The sequence below is a fragment of the Erythrolamprus reginae genome, chromosome 9 (genome assembly GCF_031021105.1).
Source record: "Erythrolamprus reginae isolate rEryReg1 chromosome 9, rEryReg1.hap1, whole genome shotgun sequence".
In the NCBI taxonomy this organism is placed as follows: domain Eukaryota; kingdom Metazoa; phylum Chordata; class Lepidosauria; order Squamata; family Dipsadidae; genus Erythrolamprus; species Erythrolamprus reginae.
In genome coordinates, this window is record NC_091958.1 from 46,285,102 (window position 1) to 46,304,097 (window position 18,996).

Consider the following 18,996-nt stretch of genomic DNA (forward strand, 5'->3'; position numbering starts at 1 on the left):
GAACACGCTGATGGGTCCAGGAGCAATTGCCTCTTCCAACTCCCCCTCCCTCCAAAAAGACTTTATTTTGAACAGATAAGGTGCCAGTGATCGCAGCACTGAAGGAGGACCAAAAAAAAAATCCAGTTTCAAGGTCATTTTGAGCCAGGCACTGGGTTGTCCCCGTTGCTTTCCCTTTGCTGGCCAGCCTCGCTGGGATGTTGGGTGAACAAGGAAGGGAGATTCTAGGAAAGCTTCAATGAGCTGGAGAAAAGGCAGTTTCCATCTCCTCCATCTCCTCCTCCTCCTCCTCCTCCTCCTCCTCCTCCTCCTCCTCCTCCTCCTCCTCCTCCTCCTCCTCTTATTCTATGATCTTGTGTATCCATCCCATCAAACTCAAAGGAAATCAGAAATGAACCAGGGTTGGACTAGAAGACCTCCAGGGTCCCTTTCAACCCTATCATTCTACGTTCTCCAAACTAAGAAGAGCCCTTCCTTCTTGTTGTGATTGTTTATATGGCCCATCCAACCCAGAGATTTCATGAATGAAAGCCCCCTCCCTGTGCGGGGGAGGGGGCTCCCCAGAGACCCCCTTCTCAGCCTTCCCTCCGGGAAGAGCCAGCGCCTGCCCGTCCGCCCGCCGCCGCCTCTGCCTCTCTGCTGCGCCTGTGCGCGCAAGGCAGGAGAGCCGGGGAGAGAGAGGCGGGCGACGGGAGTGGCCAGTGGCGCAGGGCAGGGGCGAGCGAGCGAGCGCCGGAGAAGTGGGGGGAGACCGAAGCCGAGGCCGGGGGAGCATCATCGCCGCCGCTGCTGCTGCCGCTGCCTCCGTCCATCTTCTGCAAGCCGGCCGAGCAGGTGCGGCGGCGGCGGAGGGGAAGCGCATCGGCGGCGGCGGCGGCGCCTCCTCGTCCGCCAAGATGTTGGAGATCCAGCTGGACGATGGCGGCGTCGGCGGCTACCCGGGGGACGACTACTGCTCGGGCTCCGTGATGTCGGAGCGCGTCTCGGGCCTGGCCAACAGCATCTACCGCGAGTTCGAGCGCCTGATCCGCTGCTACGACGAGGAGGTGGTGAAAGAGCTGATGCCGCTGGTGGTGACGGTGCTGGAGAACCTCGACTCGGTGCTGACCGACAACCAGGAGCACGAGGTGGAGCTGGAGCTGCTGCGGGAGGACAACGAGCAGCTCCTCACCCAGTACGAGCGGGAGAAGGCGCTGCGCAAGCAGGCCGAGGAGGTGAGCCAGGCGGGCAGAACCTCCCCCACTTCCCCGTCCCCCACCCCGGAGGGCGAGCCGGAGGCCCGGACTTGGCCGTGGAGCTCAGGGTGGGAAGGCTACGAGGCCTCTCCGGCCCTCTGACTCGCGAGTAGAGCCACCCTTTCCCTCCCTTGCAGCTGAACATCCACCCCTCCATCGCTCCCTCTCCATCCTCACCACTACATCAGAGCCATCGGAGGAGTAGCAGCTTCTTCTGTGGCAGGAACAACATCGGGCTGATTTATTACGCTGGGAGCTTTGGATCGGTTCCTTGGGGGTGAGGGGCAGAAGCTCCCTGCCAGGGGCTGAGCTATAGCTATTCCACTCTTTTCAGGCAGGGGCTGTGTCTGAAAGAAGGTTCTGGCTGCTTTTCTCTTAGGGTGGATTAAAATAATTTTTTTAAAAAAAATTAAAGCAGGTGTAGAAAAGCATTGGGAGAGGTGGCCTAAATCAGTGTTTCCCAACCTTGGCAACTTGAAGCTATTTGGACTTCAACTCCCAGAATTCCCGAGCCAGTGTTCGCTGGCTGTGGAATTCTGGGAGTTGAAGTCCAGATAGCTTCAAGTTGCCAAGGTTGGGAAACACTGGCTTAAATCGTCTCAGGGCTTGAATCAGTTGTGAATTGGCTTTCTTGAAGGGCAAAGAGAAGAGTGGCTTGGAAATCTTCCGTGATTTATGGGGGAAAAGAGGGCAAGGAATATGAGGTTGGTTTCCAATGAATAAATGGCATAGTGGGGAATAATTCATTTTCCCCATCACTTTCCCCCCCAATCCCATCAAACAGTTCTGGATCAGCCATCCCATTTTCCTAACCTCCAGTGGGTCTGTCATCTTTCAGAAGTTTTTGCTTCTCATTCTCATCTCCAACCTTGATGAGCTGTTCTGCTCAAGATAATAGGAACTGTCATCCAACAATCTGAGAGCTTATTTGGTCTAGTAATTAAGACACCCGGTTAGAAACCAGGAGTAGATGAGTTTTAGTGTCATTTTAGGCATGAAAGCTGGCTGGGTGATTTTGGGCCAATCACTGGGAGGCCCTGCATCTAAGTCCCGCCTTATCCTTGAAAGCCAGTTAGGTGACTTTGGGCCAGTCACCAGAAGTTGGTGAATTCTAGTCCTGCGTTAGGTACGAAAGCCAGCTGGATGATTTTGGACCAATCACCAGGAGACCGTGAGTTCTAGTCCCACTTTAGGCGTGAATTTGGTTGAGTGACCTTGGGTTGGCGGGTCTCTCTCAGCTCAACTAACCTCACAGAATTGTGGGAAAAATAGGAGGAAAGTAGTATTATGTATATTCACCGCCTCGAGTTAGTTAGTTATAAAAAATAATAATAAATATTTATAAAAATAAAAATTAGAGGTTGCTAGATGTGGGAACTGCTGGTATATTATGGAGGCATTCATCCAAATGCTTTTTCTATTCTCCTTGGCAGTCAGCCAAATAGATTGGCTTGTCTCTGTATTAATTTCTGTCTCAAAACGAGATAATTTATTTTCGGAGGACGTCAGAAAGTCACCCAGCTAGGTTTTTTTTTTGGAAAAATATGGTTTATCTGTCCCAATTTTTGGAAATATACTCTCTCCCCCCCCTCCTTTTTTAGATTTTGATATTCAGAAGTTTAGCTTGCTTCCAAGTGATTGTCTTTTCTTCCATTTAACATTTGGATGCACCATCCATGCCTAGTGAAAGGAATGTTTGTAGCTGATAAAAATGCCAGCAAAAATATACTTTCTATCATTGCATAGAATAAAAAGATACATTTGTAAACAAAGGAGGAACCAAACACAAAAAGGTCTTTTTTGGTGGTGGCAAGTGGCCAGAAAGTCCATTTGAATAACTTAGTAGATGCATTTGATCTGCAAGAATTTCTTGACTCCTCTAAATTAAATTTGAACTGCTATGTGAATCCAGCTGTTCCAGCAACTTGGATCTATTTGCTTGTTGAGATAAAAAGCCAAAATAGAGCTACAAACTGTTGTGGTTAGCTCTGGCCCAGCTCCTGCCCCAAGGACTGTGGATATGGGGAGGCATCCACATGCTGCAGGCCTGTTTTGCTCCCGGTGGAATCTGCTGATGTAGGCTCCTCTGACCAAGAAGACATGAGTGACAGGGAGGAGGAGAGTGTGGCAGACAGCTCAGAAGGAGATCAATTATCTATCTCCTCCTTGGATTCAGAACAAGAGTTAATGATACAGCCACGCATGCGGAGAGCGATGCATAGGCAGCAACAACTGAGAGATTGTTATCAAAGAAAATGAGGCCACCTGTCTTTGGGTGGGGCTGTGGTAATTAGTGAGGCTGCTATAAATAGCAGTCTGTGGGTTTGGCCATTGTGGAGGATTATCTGCCTGCTTTGCTGACTTTGACTTTTTGTGTGCTGATTTTTCCCCGCTTTGAAACTAAACCAGAGCAAAGTATGTTTCACTTTGTGAAAGGAGAAGGACTGTGAATTGCCTCACAGCTGCAAGCTAAGTATCACAGAACTGATAAGGGACTTGTACAAATTACCAGTTTGTTTGGAGACGAGTGCTCTTGGCTATACCAAAAGAGGGCTTGGTTTAAGTGAATTTTCATTATAAAGAACATTGTTTTGAATTGTCAAACGTGTGTGTGTCTGAAATTCTATCTGTGCATTTTCGGGAGGATTCTACCAGAGAGCCCGACAGAACACAAACTAAAATCATTTCACCCAGTGACCTGATTCATTTCATGTGCTCTTAGTATGTTAACTGAGTTCAGACACTGTTAGTTGCAAGCAATGGTTTCAATCTTCATGAGTCATGTAATCTTCATCACACCATGGTTAGGCAATAAACATGTCTGGCTATGGTGGGTGATGGGCTTGTGAGAATTGCTTTTCTATACCACAGTTACCTTCTAATCTCTTCCAATTTTGTCCCGCAGTTGTCCCACAAATGTGCTTTCAGTTTCATTATTTTGAAATGTTGCTTTACTGATGATATTTTGCTGAGATGGGAGGCTAGGAGGTTTAACATTGAAGATGGTGCAGTCAGGATTAATCTCTCCCCCCCATTTTTCCAGATTTGTCTTTCTTGGACGTGTCTTTCTATTAATGTTGGTTATGACCTATAAAGCCCTTCATGGCACCAGACCAGAATATCTCCTATCTCCGGGACTGCCTGCTGCCGCACGAATCCCAGCGACCAGTTAGGTCTCACAGAGTTGGCCTTCTCTGGGTCCCATCAACTAAACAATGTTGTTTGGCGGGACTCGGGGGAGAGCCTTCTCTGTGGCGGCCCCGACCCTTTGGAACCAACTCCCCCCCAGAAATCAGAGTTGCCCCCACCCTCCTTGCCTTTCGTAAGCTCCTTAAAACCCACCTCTGTCATCAGGCATGGGGGAATTAAGACTTTCCCTTCCCCCTAGGCTTACTTACTTACTTACTTACTTACCTACCTACCTACCTACCTACCTACCTACCTATTTATTTATTTATTTATTTATTAGATTTGTATGCCGCCCCTCCCCTTGTATGTCAGCATGTATGATTGGTTTCTTAAATTGGGTTTTTTAAAAATTAACTTAAATATTAGATTTGTTTACATTGTATTATTATTGTTGTTAGCCGCCCCGAGTCTACGGAGAGAGGCGGCATACAAATCTGATTAATAAATTAATAATAAATAAATAAATAAATAAATAATTCAGCAGGGAGGCCTGGTCTCCTATTGTGTTTCTGCCAATGGTGAGATTAGGACTGAGATGGCCAGCTGTCCATTGGGAAAGAAATGAGAGCTCCCACATAATTACATCCCCATTTCTGTAAAAGCACTTTGTGGCTAACACACTCTGACAACCATCACAAGTGCATTAATACAGTTCCTTTACTCTTGCCTAAATTAGAAACAAGTCCAATTTCTTATTCTTGACAACTTTCAGTACATTTTGTTTTACGACTCTGATCTTGCTTTATGTAGGGTGAGCTCACAAAATATTATAATCACGATCCAGGCAAGTCAAATCCAGGGGGATTTACCTTCTATATAGAATAGAATAGAATTTTATTGGCCAAGTGTGATTGGACGCACAAGGAATTTGTCTTGGTGCATATGCCCTCAGCGTACATAAAATAAAATATACATTTGTCAAGAATCATGTGGTACGACACTTAATGATTGTCATAGGGGTCAAATAAGCAATGAAGAAGCAATATTAATAAAAATCTTAGGATATACGCAACAAGTTACAGTCATACAGTCAACATGGGAGGAAATGGGTGATAGGAATGATGAGAAAAACTAGTAGTGCAGATTTAGTAGACAGTCTGACAGTGTTGAGGGAATTATTTGTTTAGTAGAGTGATGGCGTTCGGAAAAAAACTGTTCTTGTGTCTAGTTGTCTTGATGTGCAGTGCTCTGTAGCGACGCTTTGAGGGTAGGAGTTGAAACAGTTTGTGTCCAGGATGTGAGGGGTCAGTAAATATTTCCCCCGCCCTCTTTTTGACTTGTGCAGTATACAAGTCCTTAATGGAAGGCAGGTTGGCAGCAATTGCTTTTTCTGCAGTTCTGATTGTCCTCTGAAGTCTGTGTCGGTCCTGTTGGGTTGCAGCACCAAACCAGACAATTATAGAGGTGCAGATGACAGACTCAATGATTCCTCTGTAGAACTGTATCAGCAGCTCCTTGGGCAGTTTGAGCTTCCTGAGCTGGCGCAGAAAGAACATTCTTTGTTCTGCTTTTTTGATGATGTTTTTGATGTTAGGTGACCATTTTAGGTCTTGAGATATGATAGAACCTAGAAATTTGAAGGTCTCTACAGTTGATACTGTGTTCTCTAGTATTGTGAGAGGTGGAAGGGTGGACATGTATTACCTTATGCTATTGCTATTGAAGAAGTGCTGATTTTTTAAATAACTGTATTAAGATAGCCGCCTGCTTCTCTGGATAAAACAGTAAGAGAAATTTGCTGCATTTTGACTGGGTCAGGTCTCTAGATTCTTAGATTAGGGAAGAAATAGTTGATTGTTAGAAAATTTTGAGTACTACAGAAGTACTGAAAGAGAATATGTATGTTTTTAAATATGTTAAAGGGTTAAATAAGGTTCAGGAGGGAAGTGTTTTTAATAGGAAAGTGAACACAAGAACAAGGGGACACAATCTGAAGTTAGTTGGGGGAAAGATCAAAAGCAACATGAGAAAATATTATTTTACTGAAAGAGTAGTAGATGCTTGGAACAAACTTCCAGCAGACGTGGTTGGTAATTCCACAGTAACTGAATTTAAACATGCCTGGGATAAACATAGATCCATCCTAAGATAAAATACAGGAAATAGTATAAGGGCAGACTAGATGGACCATGAAGTCTTTCTCTGCCGTCAGTCTTCTATGTTTCTATGTTTCTAGAATGAGCTGCACTGTGTTTATACGTTAGTTGAGTAAACATATTAGGCTCAGCACAAATAATCTGGATATGTTTTTTTGCTGATTTAGCATGTACTTTTGAACTAGAAGCATGAAAACCAATCAATTATGGCTTAATGTCTTATTCCTGTGCAACCATTATGACTCAATATACCACTGTTAACATGGCTTGATGGGAAATATAAATCTGTGGTTTGCCTAACAATTTTCTTAGTTTTTGCAGTTTTCTGATAGACGGCTGTGAGAATAGTAGAAGAAATATGTGCAGATGCGATAGAAATATGAGGGTGTATCTCCCTAAAATCCCTGGACAATCACATAAAATTATCCTGAACCGTTCTGAATTTTCCTGCTTTCTTAATTGAGTTTTTCTTTTCTTTCCCCCCAAAATACATGTCTGTATTTAGAAAGACCAGAAATCAATATGATCAGCTTTCTCCCTCCTTTTTTTTCTTTGTGTGAACTAGGAAGTAGCTTCTCTGAGATGTTTTCTTAAATTACTTCCTTGGCCCAAGGTCAGAAAACTTTTCTCTGGATTGGTTGCCCTCTAATCCTTTAAATCCATTTTCCTTTGCCCTCTACACCAACACATGCATATTTGTCACAAACATTAAATTCCTGAAATAATTGACAAGGAAAGAGAAGCTATTAATCCGTGCATTCTGCCTTATACATTTATGTATGTATGTATGTATTTTATTTTATTTTATTTTATTTTATTTTATTTTATTTTATTTTATTTTATTTTATTTTATTTTATTTTATTTTATTTTATTTTATTTTATTTTATTTTATTTTATTTTATTTTATTTTATTTTATTTTATTTTATTTTATTTTATTTTATTTTATTTTATTTTATTTTTTCATTCATTCAATTTTTATGCCAAGCCTTCTCCTTAGACTCAGGGCGGCTTACAATATGTTAGCAATAGCACTTTTTAACAGAGCCAGCCTATTGCCCCCATTATCTGGGTCCTCCACCTCGGAAGGATGGAAGGCTGAGTCAACCTTGAGCCAGTGATGAGATTTGAACCACTGACCTGCAGATCTACAGTCAGCTTCAGTGGCCTGCAGTACAGCACTCTACCTGCTGCACCACCCCAGCTGCTTTCCAACTTAAGCAAGTTCCAAATATGCTTCTTGGGAAATTCTGGGCGTTGAAATCCATAGACATCAACCTGGAGCTTGTTTAAAATAGAATAGAATAGAATTCTTTATTGACCAATTGTGATTGGACACACAAGAAATTTGTCTTGGTGCATATGCTCTCAGTGTACATAAAAGAAAAAAATACAGGGAAAAAGATTGGGAAACCCTGTTACATGTATGACCTCTTATCACCATTGAGTATCCCAATAAAAGTCCAGGATCATTTTCATTTATGAAAATCTTGCTAGTTTCTTGAATATATAGCACGGTATTGTTAAGGTAAAACTAACTCTGAAATTCTCCAGCACCAGTTCATGGTATTAGGCAAAGAATTTCCCTGCCCAATCCCCAGGATCCCACGTAAACCAGTTATCTTGTTGTGAGAACCATCTGCCTTCCTCTTCACACCTGTTAATATGTCCTTGAAAAATTTCCAGACTGTCACAAGGCTCCATGGGACTGTCGGAAGTTTTGTTTCGCCAACTGACCCATTTGTAATCAACACTTCCCGCCTCTAACTGTAATGATAAGTTCAAATGAATGAGGCATGTAGCCATTAATGTTTCACTCTTGACATATGTACAGTCAGAATAGATAGTTTTTAAGCCTTGATATAATTTGTTTAATTTTGACTTGGCTTTAATGAACACATTTCAGTGTTCGGAAACTTCAGATCGTGCAGAATGCGGCCGCGAGAGCCATCGTGGGGCTTCCTAGATTCGCCCACGTTTCTGCAACACTCCGTGGCCTGCATTGGCTGCCGATCAGTTTCCGGTCACAATTCAAAGTGTTGGTAATGACCTTTAAAGCCCTACATGGCATTGGGCCAGAATACATCTGGAACCGCCTTCTACCACACGAATCCCAGCGGCTGATAAGGTCCCACAGAGTTGGCCTTCTCCGGGTCCCGTCGACCAAACTATGTCATTTGGCGGGCCCCAAGGGAAGAGCCTTCTCTGTGGCGGCCCCGGCCCTCTGGAATCAATTCCCCCCAGAGATTAGAACAGCTCTCACCATCCTTGTCTTTCGCAAATTACTCAAGACCCACCTTTATCGCCAGGCATGGGGGAGTTAACATATTCCTTCCCCCCTAGGCCATTACAAGTTATGCATGGTATGTTTGTGTGTATATTTGGTTTTTAGTTGTTTTATTAATTGGATTGTTACATGTTGTTTTTATCATTGTTGTTAGCCGCCCCGAGTCTGCGGAGATGGGCGGCATACAAATCCAATAAATAATAATAATAATAATAATAATAATAATAATAATAATAATAATAATAATTTTTTAAAAATTATGATTAAACAAACAATTTTGGGAATCCGGTCTTAGTATTCCATACAATCACATTTAGACAATTGGAAGTTAGACAGTTAGAACAGTCAGTGGAACAACTTGCTTCCAGATTTGTAAATGCTCCAGAATTGGAAGTTTTTAAGAAAATATTGGATAACCATTTGTCCGAAGTGATGTAGGGTTTCCTGCCTAAGCAGGGGGTTGGACTAGAAGATCTCCAAAGTTCCTTCCAACTTTGCTATTCTGTTGTGTTCTGTTCTATTCTGTTCTATTCTGTTCTATTCTATTCTATTCTATTCTATTCTATTATTTATTTATTTATTTATTTATTTATTTATTTATTTATTTATTTATTTATTTATTTATTTATTTATTTATTTATTTATTTATTTATTTAGTCCAATACACACTGAGGGTTTTAGTGGGTATATATCTATATACACATAATAAAATACATGACGAAGGTTATAGAGGAGATACTCATAGTAAAATATATCTAAGAAATAATAGAAAAGAAGATAAAGTAATAGAACATATCAATGAAAGAATAGAAGAGATATAGGAATATAAGAAAGGTATAGGAGATATAGGAGAGCAGTAGGACAGGGGACGGAAGGCACTCTAGTGTACTCGCACTTGTATTCTATTCTATTCTCCATTCCATTCCATTTAAAATACCAATAATTATTAGGCTGAGTAGCAGCATCTTCTGAAATGACCAATGCAAAAAAAGATATGCCAGATATTCCACTTAGAAATTCCACTCTGATAGAAAAGAGGGGGGGGGGGAAACCTTATTAATACTTGCTAATTTGTGAAACCGATTGCCACTGACAGTATTTTAAGAGAGATCAAAGTGACATAAGTCTAAGCCTTTTGCTTATTTAGCAGCATATTATTTAAAGAGGAATATGGTTCTCTGGGACCAAGCCAAAGGATTTTCACATCATCTGATACTAGAATGTTTAAAAAAAAAAATCAAATACGTATTGGAAACTTCTATCTTCAAAGTATATACCATTTCCACTGAGCTGTCGTCCTTCCCCAGCTGGGCATTTGCAGCTTATGACTTAAATTGGCAGAAGAGAAATAAAACTCCAGGGTACTGAGTTTCTGTAATAAAAGATTTCAGTATGGTTTGGCTCTGAATGATCATCATGTTTGTAGACATTGGTTCATTTCCATTTCTTTGCTAGTATAAAATTAGAATTATTCAGGTAGTCAAGACCAGTGTTCCCTCTAATTTTTGGGGTGGGGGGGGGGGTGGGCGGAAAAGTATAGTGTCTGAGCGGCAGTCCCTTTGGGACTGGGCGGCACCGAAATATTAAATAAACAAACAAACAAACAAACAAATAAAAAACCCACCCTGTTTTGCCTCAGAGAATTTCAAAATGAAATACTGTACTATGTGTCTATAACAGTGAGCTCATAAGAGGGCAACTCTATCAATATCAAAATGCCACTTAAATAGTTGAACTAGTTTCAAACTAGATTTTGATTTTCTTTCTCTCTTCCTTACTCCCATTCTTTTTCTTTCTCTTTTCCTTCCTCTCTTTTTTCTATCCGTTTCTCTCTCTTCCTCTCTTCCTCTCTCTCTCCTTCCCTCTCACTCTTTCCCTCTCGGCTTCTGGGCAGGTTTGAAAAACTCTTGAGTTGATGATGATTTTTAAGTGAGTGATTGCTCACTGCTCAGCTTAGAGGGAACTATGGTCAAGACTTGTGGATTAGTCTATTTTTATTAAGGATACGGTAGCATCACAGGCTACTCATAAATACACTGGGTTTTTTTTACTGTACTAATAATTATTTTGAAAACTAGCTTCTCTCTATGTTTCCAAGTTCAAGGAAGGTGAACAGAATTGAATCCAGTATTTTATTGACAAAGACTAGAAGTATGCAGTGGACTAGATTCCTTATCTCTTTGCTTCATTGGAACTTTCTGAAAACCAATGATGGATATTAAATAGAGTTTATGTTGAATATTTGTCAGTTTCCCAAAATGTATCAGTTTCGATCACTTTGTGAAAACAATGAAGAAAAACAGTGGACACTGTGCCAGCTTACAATATAGTGTCATGATGGGTAAATGTTTTTCCACTAGGTAGAATCATGCAAAGAAGATTGAGAATTCAGGGTGCTGGTTGTTATCACCTTTTAAGCCCTTTATGACTTGGGGCCAAGCTATTTGTAGGACTGCCTCTCCCCTAAAACATCTGCCGGTGCCTGGAGGCTGTTGGAGTCTGAATGGGTGTCAACAGACTCAAACTCAACCCGGATAAGACGGAGTGGCTGTGGGTTTTGCCTCCCAAGGACAATTCCATCTGTCCATCCATCACCCTGGGGGGGGGAATCACTAACCCCCTCAGAGAGGGTTCGCAACTTGGGCGTTCTCCTCGATCCACAGCTCACATTAGAGAAACATCTTTCAGCTGTGGCGAGGGGGGGCGTTTGCCCAGGTTCGCCTGGTGCACCAGTTGCGGCCCTATTTGGACCAAGAGTCACTGCTCACAGTCACTCATGCCCTCATCACCTCGAGGCTCGACCACTGTAATGCTCTCTACATGGGGCTACCTTTGAAAAGTGTTCGGAAACTTCAGATCGTGCAGAATGCAGCTGCGAGAGCTATCATGGGCTTTCCTAAATATGCCCATGTCACACCAACACTCCGCAGTCTGCATTGGTCGCCGATCAGTTTCCGGTCACAATTCAAAGTGTTGGTTATGACCTATAAAGCCCTTCATGGCACCGGACCAGAATATCTCCGGGACCGCCTTCTGCTGCACGAATCCCAGCAACCAGTTAGGTCCCACAGAGTTGGCCTTCTCCGGGTCCCATCAACTAAACAATGTCGTTTGGCGGGACCCAGGGGAAGAGCCTTCTCTGTGGCGGCCCCGACCCTTTGGAACCAACTCCCCCCAGATATCAGAGTTGCCCCCACCCTCCTAGCCTTTCGTAAGCTCCTTAAACCCACCTCTGTCGTCAGGCATGGGGGAATTGACACTTTCCCTCCCCCTAGGCTTATAAAATTTATGCATGGTATGCTAGTATGTATGATTGGTTTCTAAATTGGGGTTTTAAAATTAACTTAAATATTAGATTTGTTTACATTGTATTATTATTGCTGTGAGCCGCCCCGAGTCTGTGGAGAGGGGCGGCATACAAATCTGATTAATAATAATAATAATAATAGTAGTAGTAGTAATAATAATAATAATAATAATAATAATGATATAAGCAACACGTTACAGTCATACAGTCATTTGTGGCAGTAGATGGGTGATAGGAACGATGAGAAGACTAATAGTAATAGTAATGCGGAGAGGGGCGGCATACAAATCTAAATAATAAATGCAGCCTTAGTGAATAGTTTGACAGTGCTGAGGGAATTATTTGTTTAGCAGAGTGATGGCATTCAGGAAAAAACTTGTGTCTAGTTGTTCTGGTGTGCAGTACTCTATAACATTGTTTTGAAGGTTGGAGTTGAAACAATTTATGTCTAGGATTCGAGGGGTCAGTAAATAAAGGGGAAATAGTAGAGCCAGAGAGGAACCAGCCAGTGACACTATCATGGTTCAGCAGGGGGTTTCAACAGATGAAACCAAGATAGATTGGGAATTGGGTGATGCAGAGAGCTGGCTTTATAATGGAGATTTTTGTACCTACACAAGGAGTGGTGTATAGTGCTTCAGATCAATAATGGGGAATTGGCCAAACTAATGCATGGTTTAAAGATTGTAAACATCTGTTACAATCTTGTGTTTTGCCTTCAGGTCTGAATCCCGGACTGCAGTCAAAGGAAGAAATGTTACAGTGTGGAGCAAGGATCCTCAAACTTGGCAACTTTAAGACCAGTGGACTTCAACTCCCAGAATTCTCCAGCAAGCTATGCTGGCTGGAGAATTCTGGGAATTGAAGTCCACAAGTCTTAAAGTTACCAAGTTTGAAGACCTCTGGTGTGGAGAGAGAAAAAAAAACATTTGGGCAAAGCCAAAATAATTTTTTTAAATAAAAAAACAAGACTCCAAAATATTGTTTAAGTGACACAGTTGTTATATGCTTAAAAATAACACATTTTCATGGGAAAATTGCACTGTTTGAAAGAAGGAACAGTTTTTGATTGATTACAGCTTGTAGTGAAAAGTCACAATTTCTTTGCTCTCTGTTCTTTCTGTCTTCCATAGAAATTTATTGAATTTGAAGATGCACTGGAACAGGAAAAGAAAGAGTTGCAGGTTCAGGTGGAGCACCTGGAATTTCAAACACGGCAGCTGGAGCTGAAGGCCAAGAACTATGCGGACCAGAGTGAGTACAGCCATTGACAGAATTTGGCCATATTCTACCGCATGCCATACACAGATTTTATTGAATTTAGAATAGAATAGAATAGAATAGAATTTTTATTGGCCAAGTGTGATTGGACACACAAGGAATTTGTCTTGGTGCATATGCTCTCAGCGTACATAAAATAAAATATACATTTGTCAAGAATCATGTGGTACAACACTTAATGATTGTCATAGGGGTCAAATAAGCAATGAAGAAGCAATATCAATAAAAATCTTAGGATATAAGCAACAAGTTACAGTCATACAGTCAACATGGGAGGAAATGGGTGATAGGAATGATGAGAAAAACTAGTAGAATAGAAGTGCAGATTTAGTAGAAAGTCTGACAGTGTTGAGGGAATTATTTGTTTAGTAGAGTGATGGCGTTCGGGAAAAAACTGTTCTTGTGTCTAGTTGTCTTGGTGTGCAGTGCTCTGTAGCGACGTTTTGAGGGTAGGAGTTGAAACAATTTGTGTCCAGGATGTGAGGGGTCAGTAAATATTTTCCCCGCCCTCTTTTTGACTCGTGCAGTATACAGGTCCTCAATGGAAGGCAGGTTGGCAGCAATGGTTTTTTCTGCAGTTCTGATTATCCTCTGAAGTCTGTGTCGGTCCTGTTGGGTTGCAGCACCAAACCAGACAGTTATAGAGGTGCAGATGACAGACTCAATGATTCCTCTGTAGAACTGTATCAGCAGCTCCTTGGGCAGTTTGAGCTTCCTGAGCTGGCGCAGAAAGAACATTCTTTGTTGTGCTTTTTTGATGATGTTTTTGATGTTAGGTGACCATTTTAGGTCTTGAGATATGATAGAACGTAGAAATTTGAAGGTCTCTACTGTTGATACTGTGTTGTCTAGTATTGTGAGAGGTGGAATTTGTCTAGTATTGTGAGAGGTGGAATTTGCATGGATTTCCCTGAATGCATCATGAACAAAGCTAGTTGGCTTCATAGGTAAAGCATTTACTGGAATGCAAAAGGTTCCTGTTTCATTTCCTGGCCTTCCAAATAAGTTTTCATAGGGAACCAAATCCAATTTGTTTACAAAGGTGCCATTACATTAGATAGAACTGTGGTCTGACTAGTCTCAAGGTTTGGCTATTTCTAGCTTGGTTTAAAAGTTCAGAGAATGAATCTAAGATCTCTACCTGTAAAGTACGTGCTTCTTGGTGCTTAAGGCCACCAGGAAATCGAGGCACAACCTACTCTTTTGTTGATTTGTAATGTTATAACAAAGCATTGGGAGTAAACTAGAGCAAGCTTGAAGAAATATCCTCATTCCTTTTACAACTTGTCTTTCTCACAGTGATCCATTTCTCCTCAATCCACTTCTTTTTCTTTTCTTTTTTCTTTTTTAAATAATGGACAGTATCCCGGCTGGAGGAGCGTGAATCTGAAATGAAGAAAGAATACAACGCTCTACACCAGCGGCACACAGAGGTATCTCCTCTTTACTACGATGGATGAAATCTGGTTATTATTATTTAGAATGTATAGGTCTAAAAATAAATGGCAGCAATAGCCCTAGCTCCTTTCAGATGTATGGGACTAGTTTTCCATCTTTTCTAATCTTCTATTCTACTGTGGTGGGTATTGGAGCACAGTAGCACTTAGACTTATATACATTCATGATATTTTACAGTTACAGAGTCAGCATATTGCCTCCCAACAATCTGTGTCCTCATTTTACCAACCTCAGAAGGATGGAAGGCTGAGTCAACCTTGAATCAGTTAGGATTGGACTCAATTCAATTCAATTCAATTTATTAGATTTGTATGCCGCCCCTCTCCGAAGACTCGGGGCGGCTCACAACAACAATAAAAACAGTATAACAATGGAACAAATCTAATAACAAAATTACATTAAAAACCCCAACAATTTAAAAACCATACAACACATACATACCAAACATAAAATATAAGAAAGCCTGGGGGAGATGTCTTAATTCCCCCATGCCTGGCGATATAGGTGGGTCTTGAGTAACTTGTGAAAGACAAGGAGGGTGGGGGCCATTCTAATCTCCGGGGAGAGTTGATTCCAGAGGGCCGGGGCTGCCACAGAGAAGGCTCTTCCCCTGGGGCCTGCCAAACGACATTGTTTGGTCGATGGGACCCAGAGAAGGCCAACTCTGTGGGACCTTATCGGCTGCTGGGATTCATGCGGTAGAAGGCTCCATACTGCGGGCAGAGTCAGCCGGCAATATCACATTCTAACATCTGTGCCACCGGGGCTCCTAATGCAACATCCAATCAGCTACAGCAATAGCAATAGCACTTAGACTTATATGCCTCTTCGTGGTGCTCTACAGCCCTTTCTAAGCAGTTTACAGAGTCAGCAAATTGCCCCCGAACAGTCTGGATCCTCATTTTACTGACCTTGGAAGAATGGAAGGCTGAGTCAACTTTCAGCCAGTGAGACTCAAACTGCCAAACTGCCGGCAGCCAGGACTCAGCAGGAATAGCCTGCAGTACTTCATTCTAACTAGTGATGGGCGAACCCAATGGTGTTCGGGTTTGGCAAGTTCGGACAAACTTCACGCAAAATTCGGCCGAACCCAAACGGTCTGTGGCGCCAAAGCTCCGCCCCTGCAATCCCATCGTTTTTTATTTTTACGGATTTTTTATTTTTATTTATTTTTATTTTTACGAAAAATGACACCGCAGCGGCGCTGCAAGCAAAGGGAGGCCCTTTCACGTAAAAATGAAAAAAAAAAAAATTTTACAGGAAAGGACCGCTTTTTGCTTGCAGCGCCGCTGCGGCGTCCTTTTTCATAAAAATAAACATTTTTATTTTTACGTGAAAAGACCTTCCTTTGAAGGAGCTGGGGAATCCCTCCCACAAAGAGATTCCAGGGGTGGAGCTTTGACGTCACGTATACCAGCAGGTTGCTAAGGACGCCAAGGTGATCACTTCCTGGATTCCATGGAATCTAGGAAGTGATCATCTTGGCGTCCTTAGCAACCTGCCGGTATACGTGACGTCAAAGCTCCACCCCTGGAATCTCTTCGTGGGATTCCCCAGCTCCTTTTGTGCCACCCTCCCAGCCTCCCGACTGGCTGACAGCTCCCCGGTGTTCGCCTTCCTCCGCCACCACCAGCGCCCGGATCCTCCTCCTCTTCTCAGCAGATGACAGCCGGGCGGTGGCTTTCACGGTGTTCAGCACAAACGCCGAACCGGAGCACGATTTTTTTTAAAAAAATCGGGTTCGGGTCTGGCATGCCAAACACCTCAAAATTCGTTACGGACCCGAATTGTGTGGGTTCGGTTCACCCAACACTAATTCTAACCACTGCAGCATCACAACTCAGCCATAGCTGAAGTTTGTTAAGTTCTGCCTCTGCTGTACAGAAAAGCCATAACACTTTTTTGTTGTTGTTGTTGAAAAGCAAAAGCATTTTCCAAATCAGAAAAAGTTGGACTCTGCTCCCATTTCAAATTGGAAAGGGAATCCGGATTAAGCATTATCTTTCTTTTTCTTCCCTTCTTTGACAGATGATCCAAACCTATGTGGAGCACATTGAGAGATCCAAGATGCAGCAGGTCGCTGGAAACAGCCAAAACGAGAGTGGCCTATCTGGGAGAAGGTAGGGTGTGCCCCACGGCTCTGCCCCTAAGGAAGTAGGGTTTCAAGGCAAAAAAGCCTGTTCTGATCTTGCATAGATGTTTCTCTCCACGTAACCGAAATGAGCATCTTGGGACGATAGATGAGCCGGGCTGCATCTTTGAGCCTCCTTGGGAAGGGAGGGTGAATTACGACGGTGGGATCTGCATGGGGAGAGTGAAGGGAAAATGCTTGAAATGCCTCTAGTTGTGTTAAACACAGCTTGTTTCACTGTTCCCTTTGGCATGGTCATTGAAAAGCTAGTTTAGACCTTCATCTCCAGGGGTTCAGTACTTTGTCCAGATGTTGTGAAGCATGATTTCAAAGGGTAGTGAATGTGAATGCGTTTTGTATCGCAATAGAATTTTTAAAAAATATTTTAAAAGTTTGAATGTAAATTCCTTTAAGATGGTCCCTTCCCCCCATTTTTTCCCAATTTACTATTTCCTTGGTAAGGAAATAATAAATTTCCTTGGTAAGAAGTTTGTAAATAGTAAATTTCCTATACAAATACTATTTGTAAATAGTAAATTTCCTTGGTAAGAAGTTTGTAAATAGTAAATTTCCTATACAAATACTATTTGTAAATAGTAAATTTCCTTGGTAAGAAGTTTGTCTTATTTGAGATTAGAAACAAATACTTTAAAGTAATTAGAGTCCAAAGGCCAAAATGCTGGAAATTATATTTGTGTCTTCCTGTTCTACTTTAAAGAACTATAAACCAGAGCTATGCACTCTTTGAAAATACAGTAGTTAGGAAGGAGCACTCATTGCGAGATTAAATAAATCCTCTTGAAGTTAACATAATTCTAAAAACAGTTGTACCTTTTTTAGGCTTGCAGGATTTTTTTTGCTGAAAGGCTACCATGTACTTGACTTGTACATCTACCTTGTAGATCTACCATGTACATGACCACAGCTGAGCCCAAAATTTAAAGAACTATAAACCAGAGCTATGCACTCTTTGAAAATACAGTAGTTAGGAAGGAGCACTCATTGCGAGATTAAATAAATCCTCTTGAAGTTAACATAATTCTAAAAGCAGTTGTACCTTTTTTAGGCCTGCAGGAATTTTTTTGCTGAAAGGCTACCATGTACTTGACTTGTACATCTACCTTGTAGATCTACCATGTACATGACCACAGCTGAGCCCAAAATTTCTGTTGCTGAGCGGGACTGTTGTCAAGTGAATTTTTCTCTATTTCATGGCCTTTCTTGCCACTGATGTTAAGTGAATCACTGCAGTTGTTAAATTAGTAACTCAGTTGTTAAGTGAAATTAGCTTCCCCAATGACTTTGCTTCTCAGAAGATCGCAAAAGGGGACCCAGAGACGCTGCAAATTTTTAAAAAGTTTTTATTTTATTTTAATTTTCTTATTGAATATGAGCCAATTGCTAATCATCTGAATTTCAGCCATGGTCATAAGGGTGAAAAATGGTCATAGTCACTTCTTTCAGTGCCATTGTAACTTTGAACGGTCACTAAATGAATTGCTGTAAGTAGAGGAACATCTGTAGAAGGTCAAAACCTTTTCTGACTTAGTCTTAACAGCTTACAGCTTGCGGTGGGGAATGGAGCCCAATGAGGATTATTATCTGCAGTCTCTTGCTTCAAGATGCCTTGTGTCCTAGGCAGGGACAGACCCACCCTGAAATGGGGTTATAAATTACAAAGGTGGGGATAGAACAGCGATTGAGATCATGGAGACAGCAGGAGCATTAATCTCTTCAACGTTGGACAAGTTGTCCATCTTTGGAGTGAATAGGCTTGCTTCCAGAGGAGAGAAAAGAAGGTTGTTTAATTAAATCCCTACGTGCTGTGGGGATTGGTATCCTCTGCAAATCTTCTGTGACCCAACAACCAATATCAGGAGTCTTTTTCCTTCATCTCAGTCAGTTTATTTTTATTCATTTTATTTATTCATTTGTCCAATACACAAATACATAGGAAGAAAAATAGACATGTGGTAATATATATAAGGGTAAAAGTGAACTTAGAGGAGAGGA

General features: G+C 41.9%; 1 protein-coding gene across 6 annotated transcripts in view; it reads left to right on the plus strand.

Moving 5' to 3' along the window:
* The first annotated feature begins 709 nt into the window (after nt 1–709).
* MAPK8IP3 (mitogen-activated protein kinase 8 interacting protein 3) overlaps nt 710–18,996 on the plus strand; it is a 101,326-nt gene continuing 83,039 nt past the window's right edge. For 3 of the 6 annotated variants that reach the window (XR_011559848.1, XM_070761104.1, XM_070761103.1), the window contains exons 1-4: nt 710–1,214; nt 13,247–13,367; nt 14,757–14,827; nt 16,881–16,972. Coding sequence is in view for 5 of the 6 variants with exons in the window: in XM_070761104.1 (XP_070617205.1) it covers nt 897–1,214; nt 13,247–13,367; nt 14,757–14,827; nt 16,881–16,972 (602 nt within the window). In the remaining variant the exon portion in view is untranslated. The remainder of the gene's footprint in view (nt 1,215–13,246; nt 13,368–14,756; nt 14,828–16,880; nt 16,973–18,996) is intronic. The other 3 variants (XM_070761105.1, XM_070761106.1, XM_070761107.1) reach the window with 2 other exon arrangements.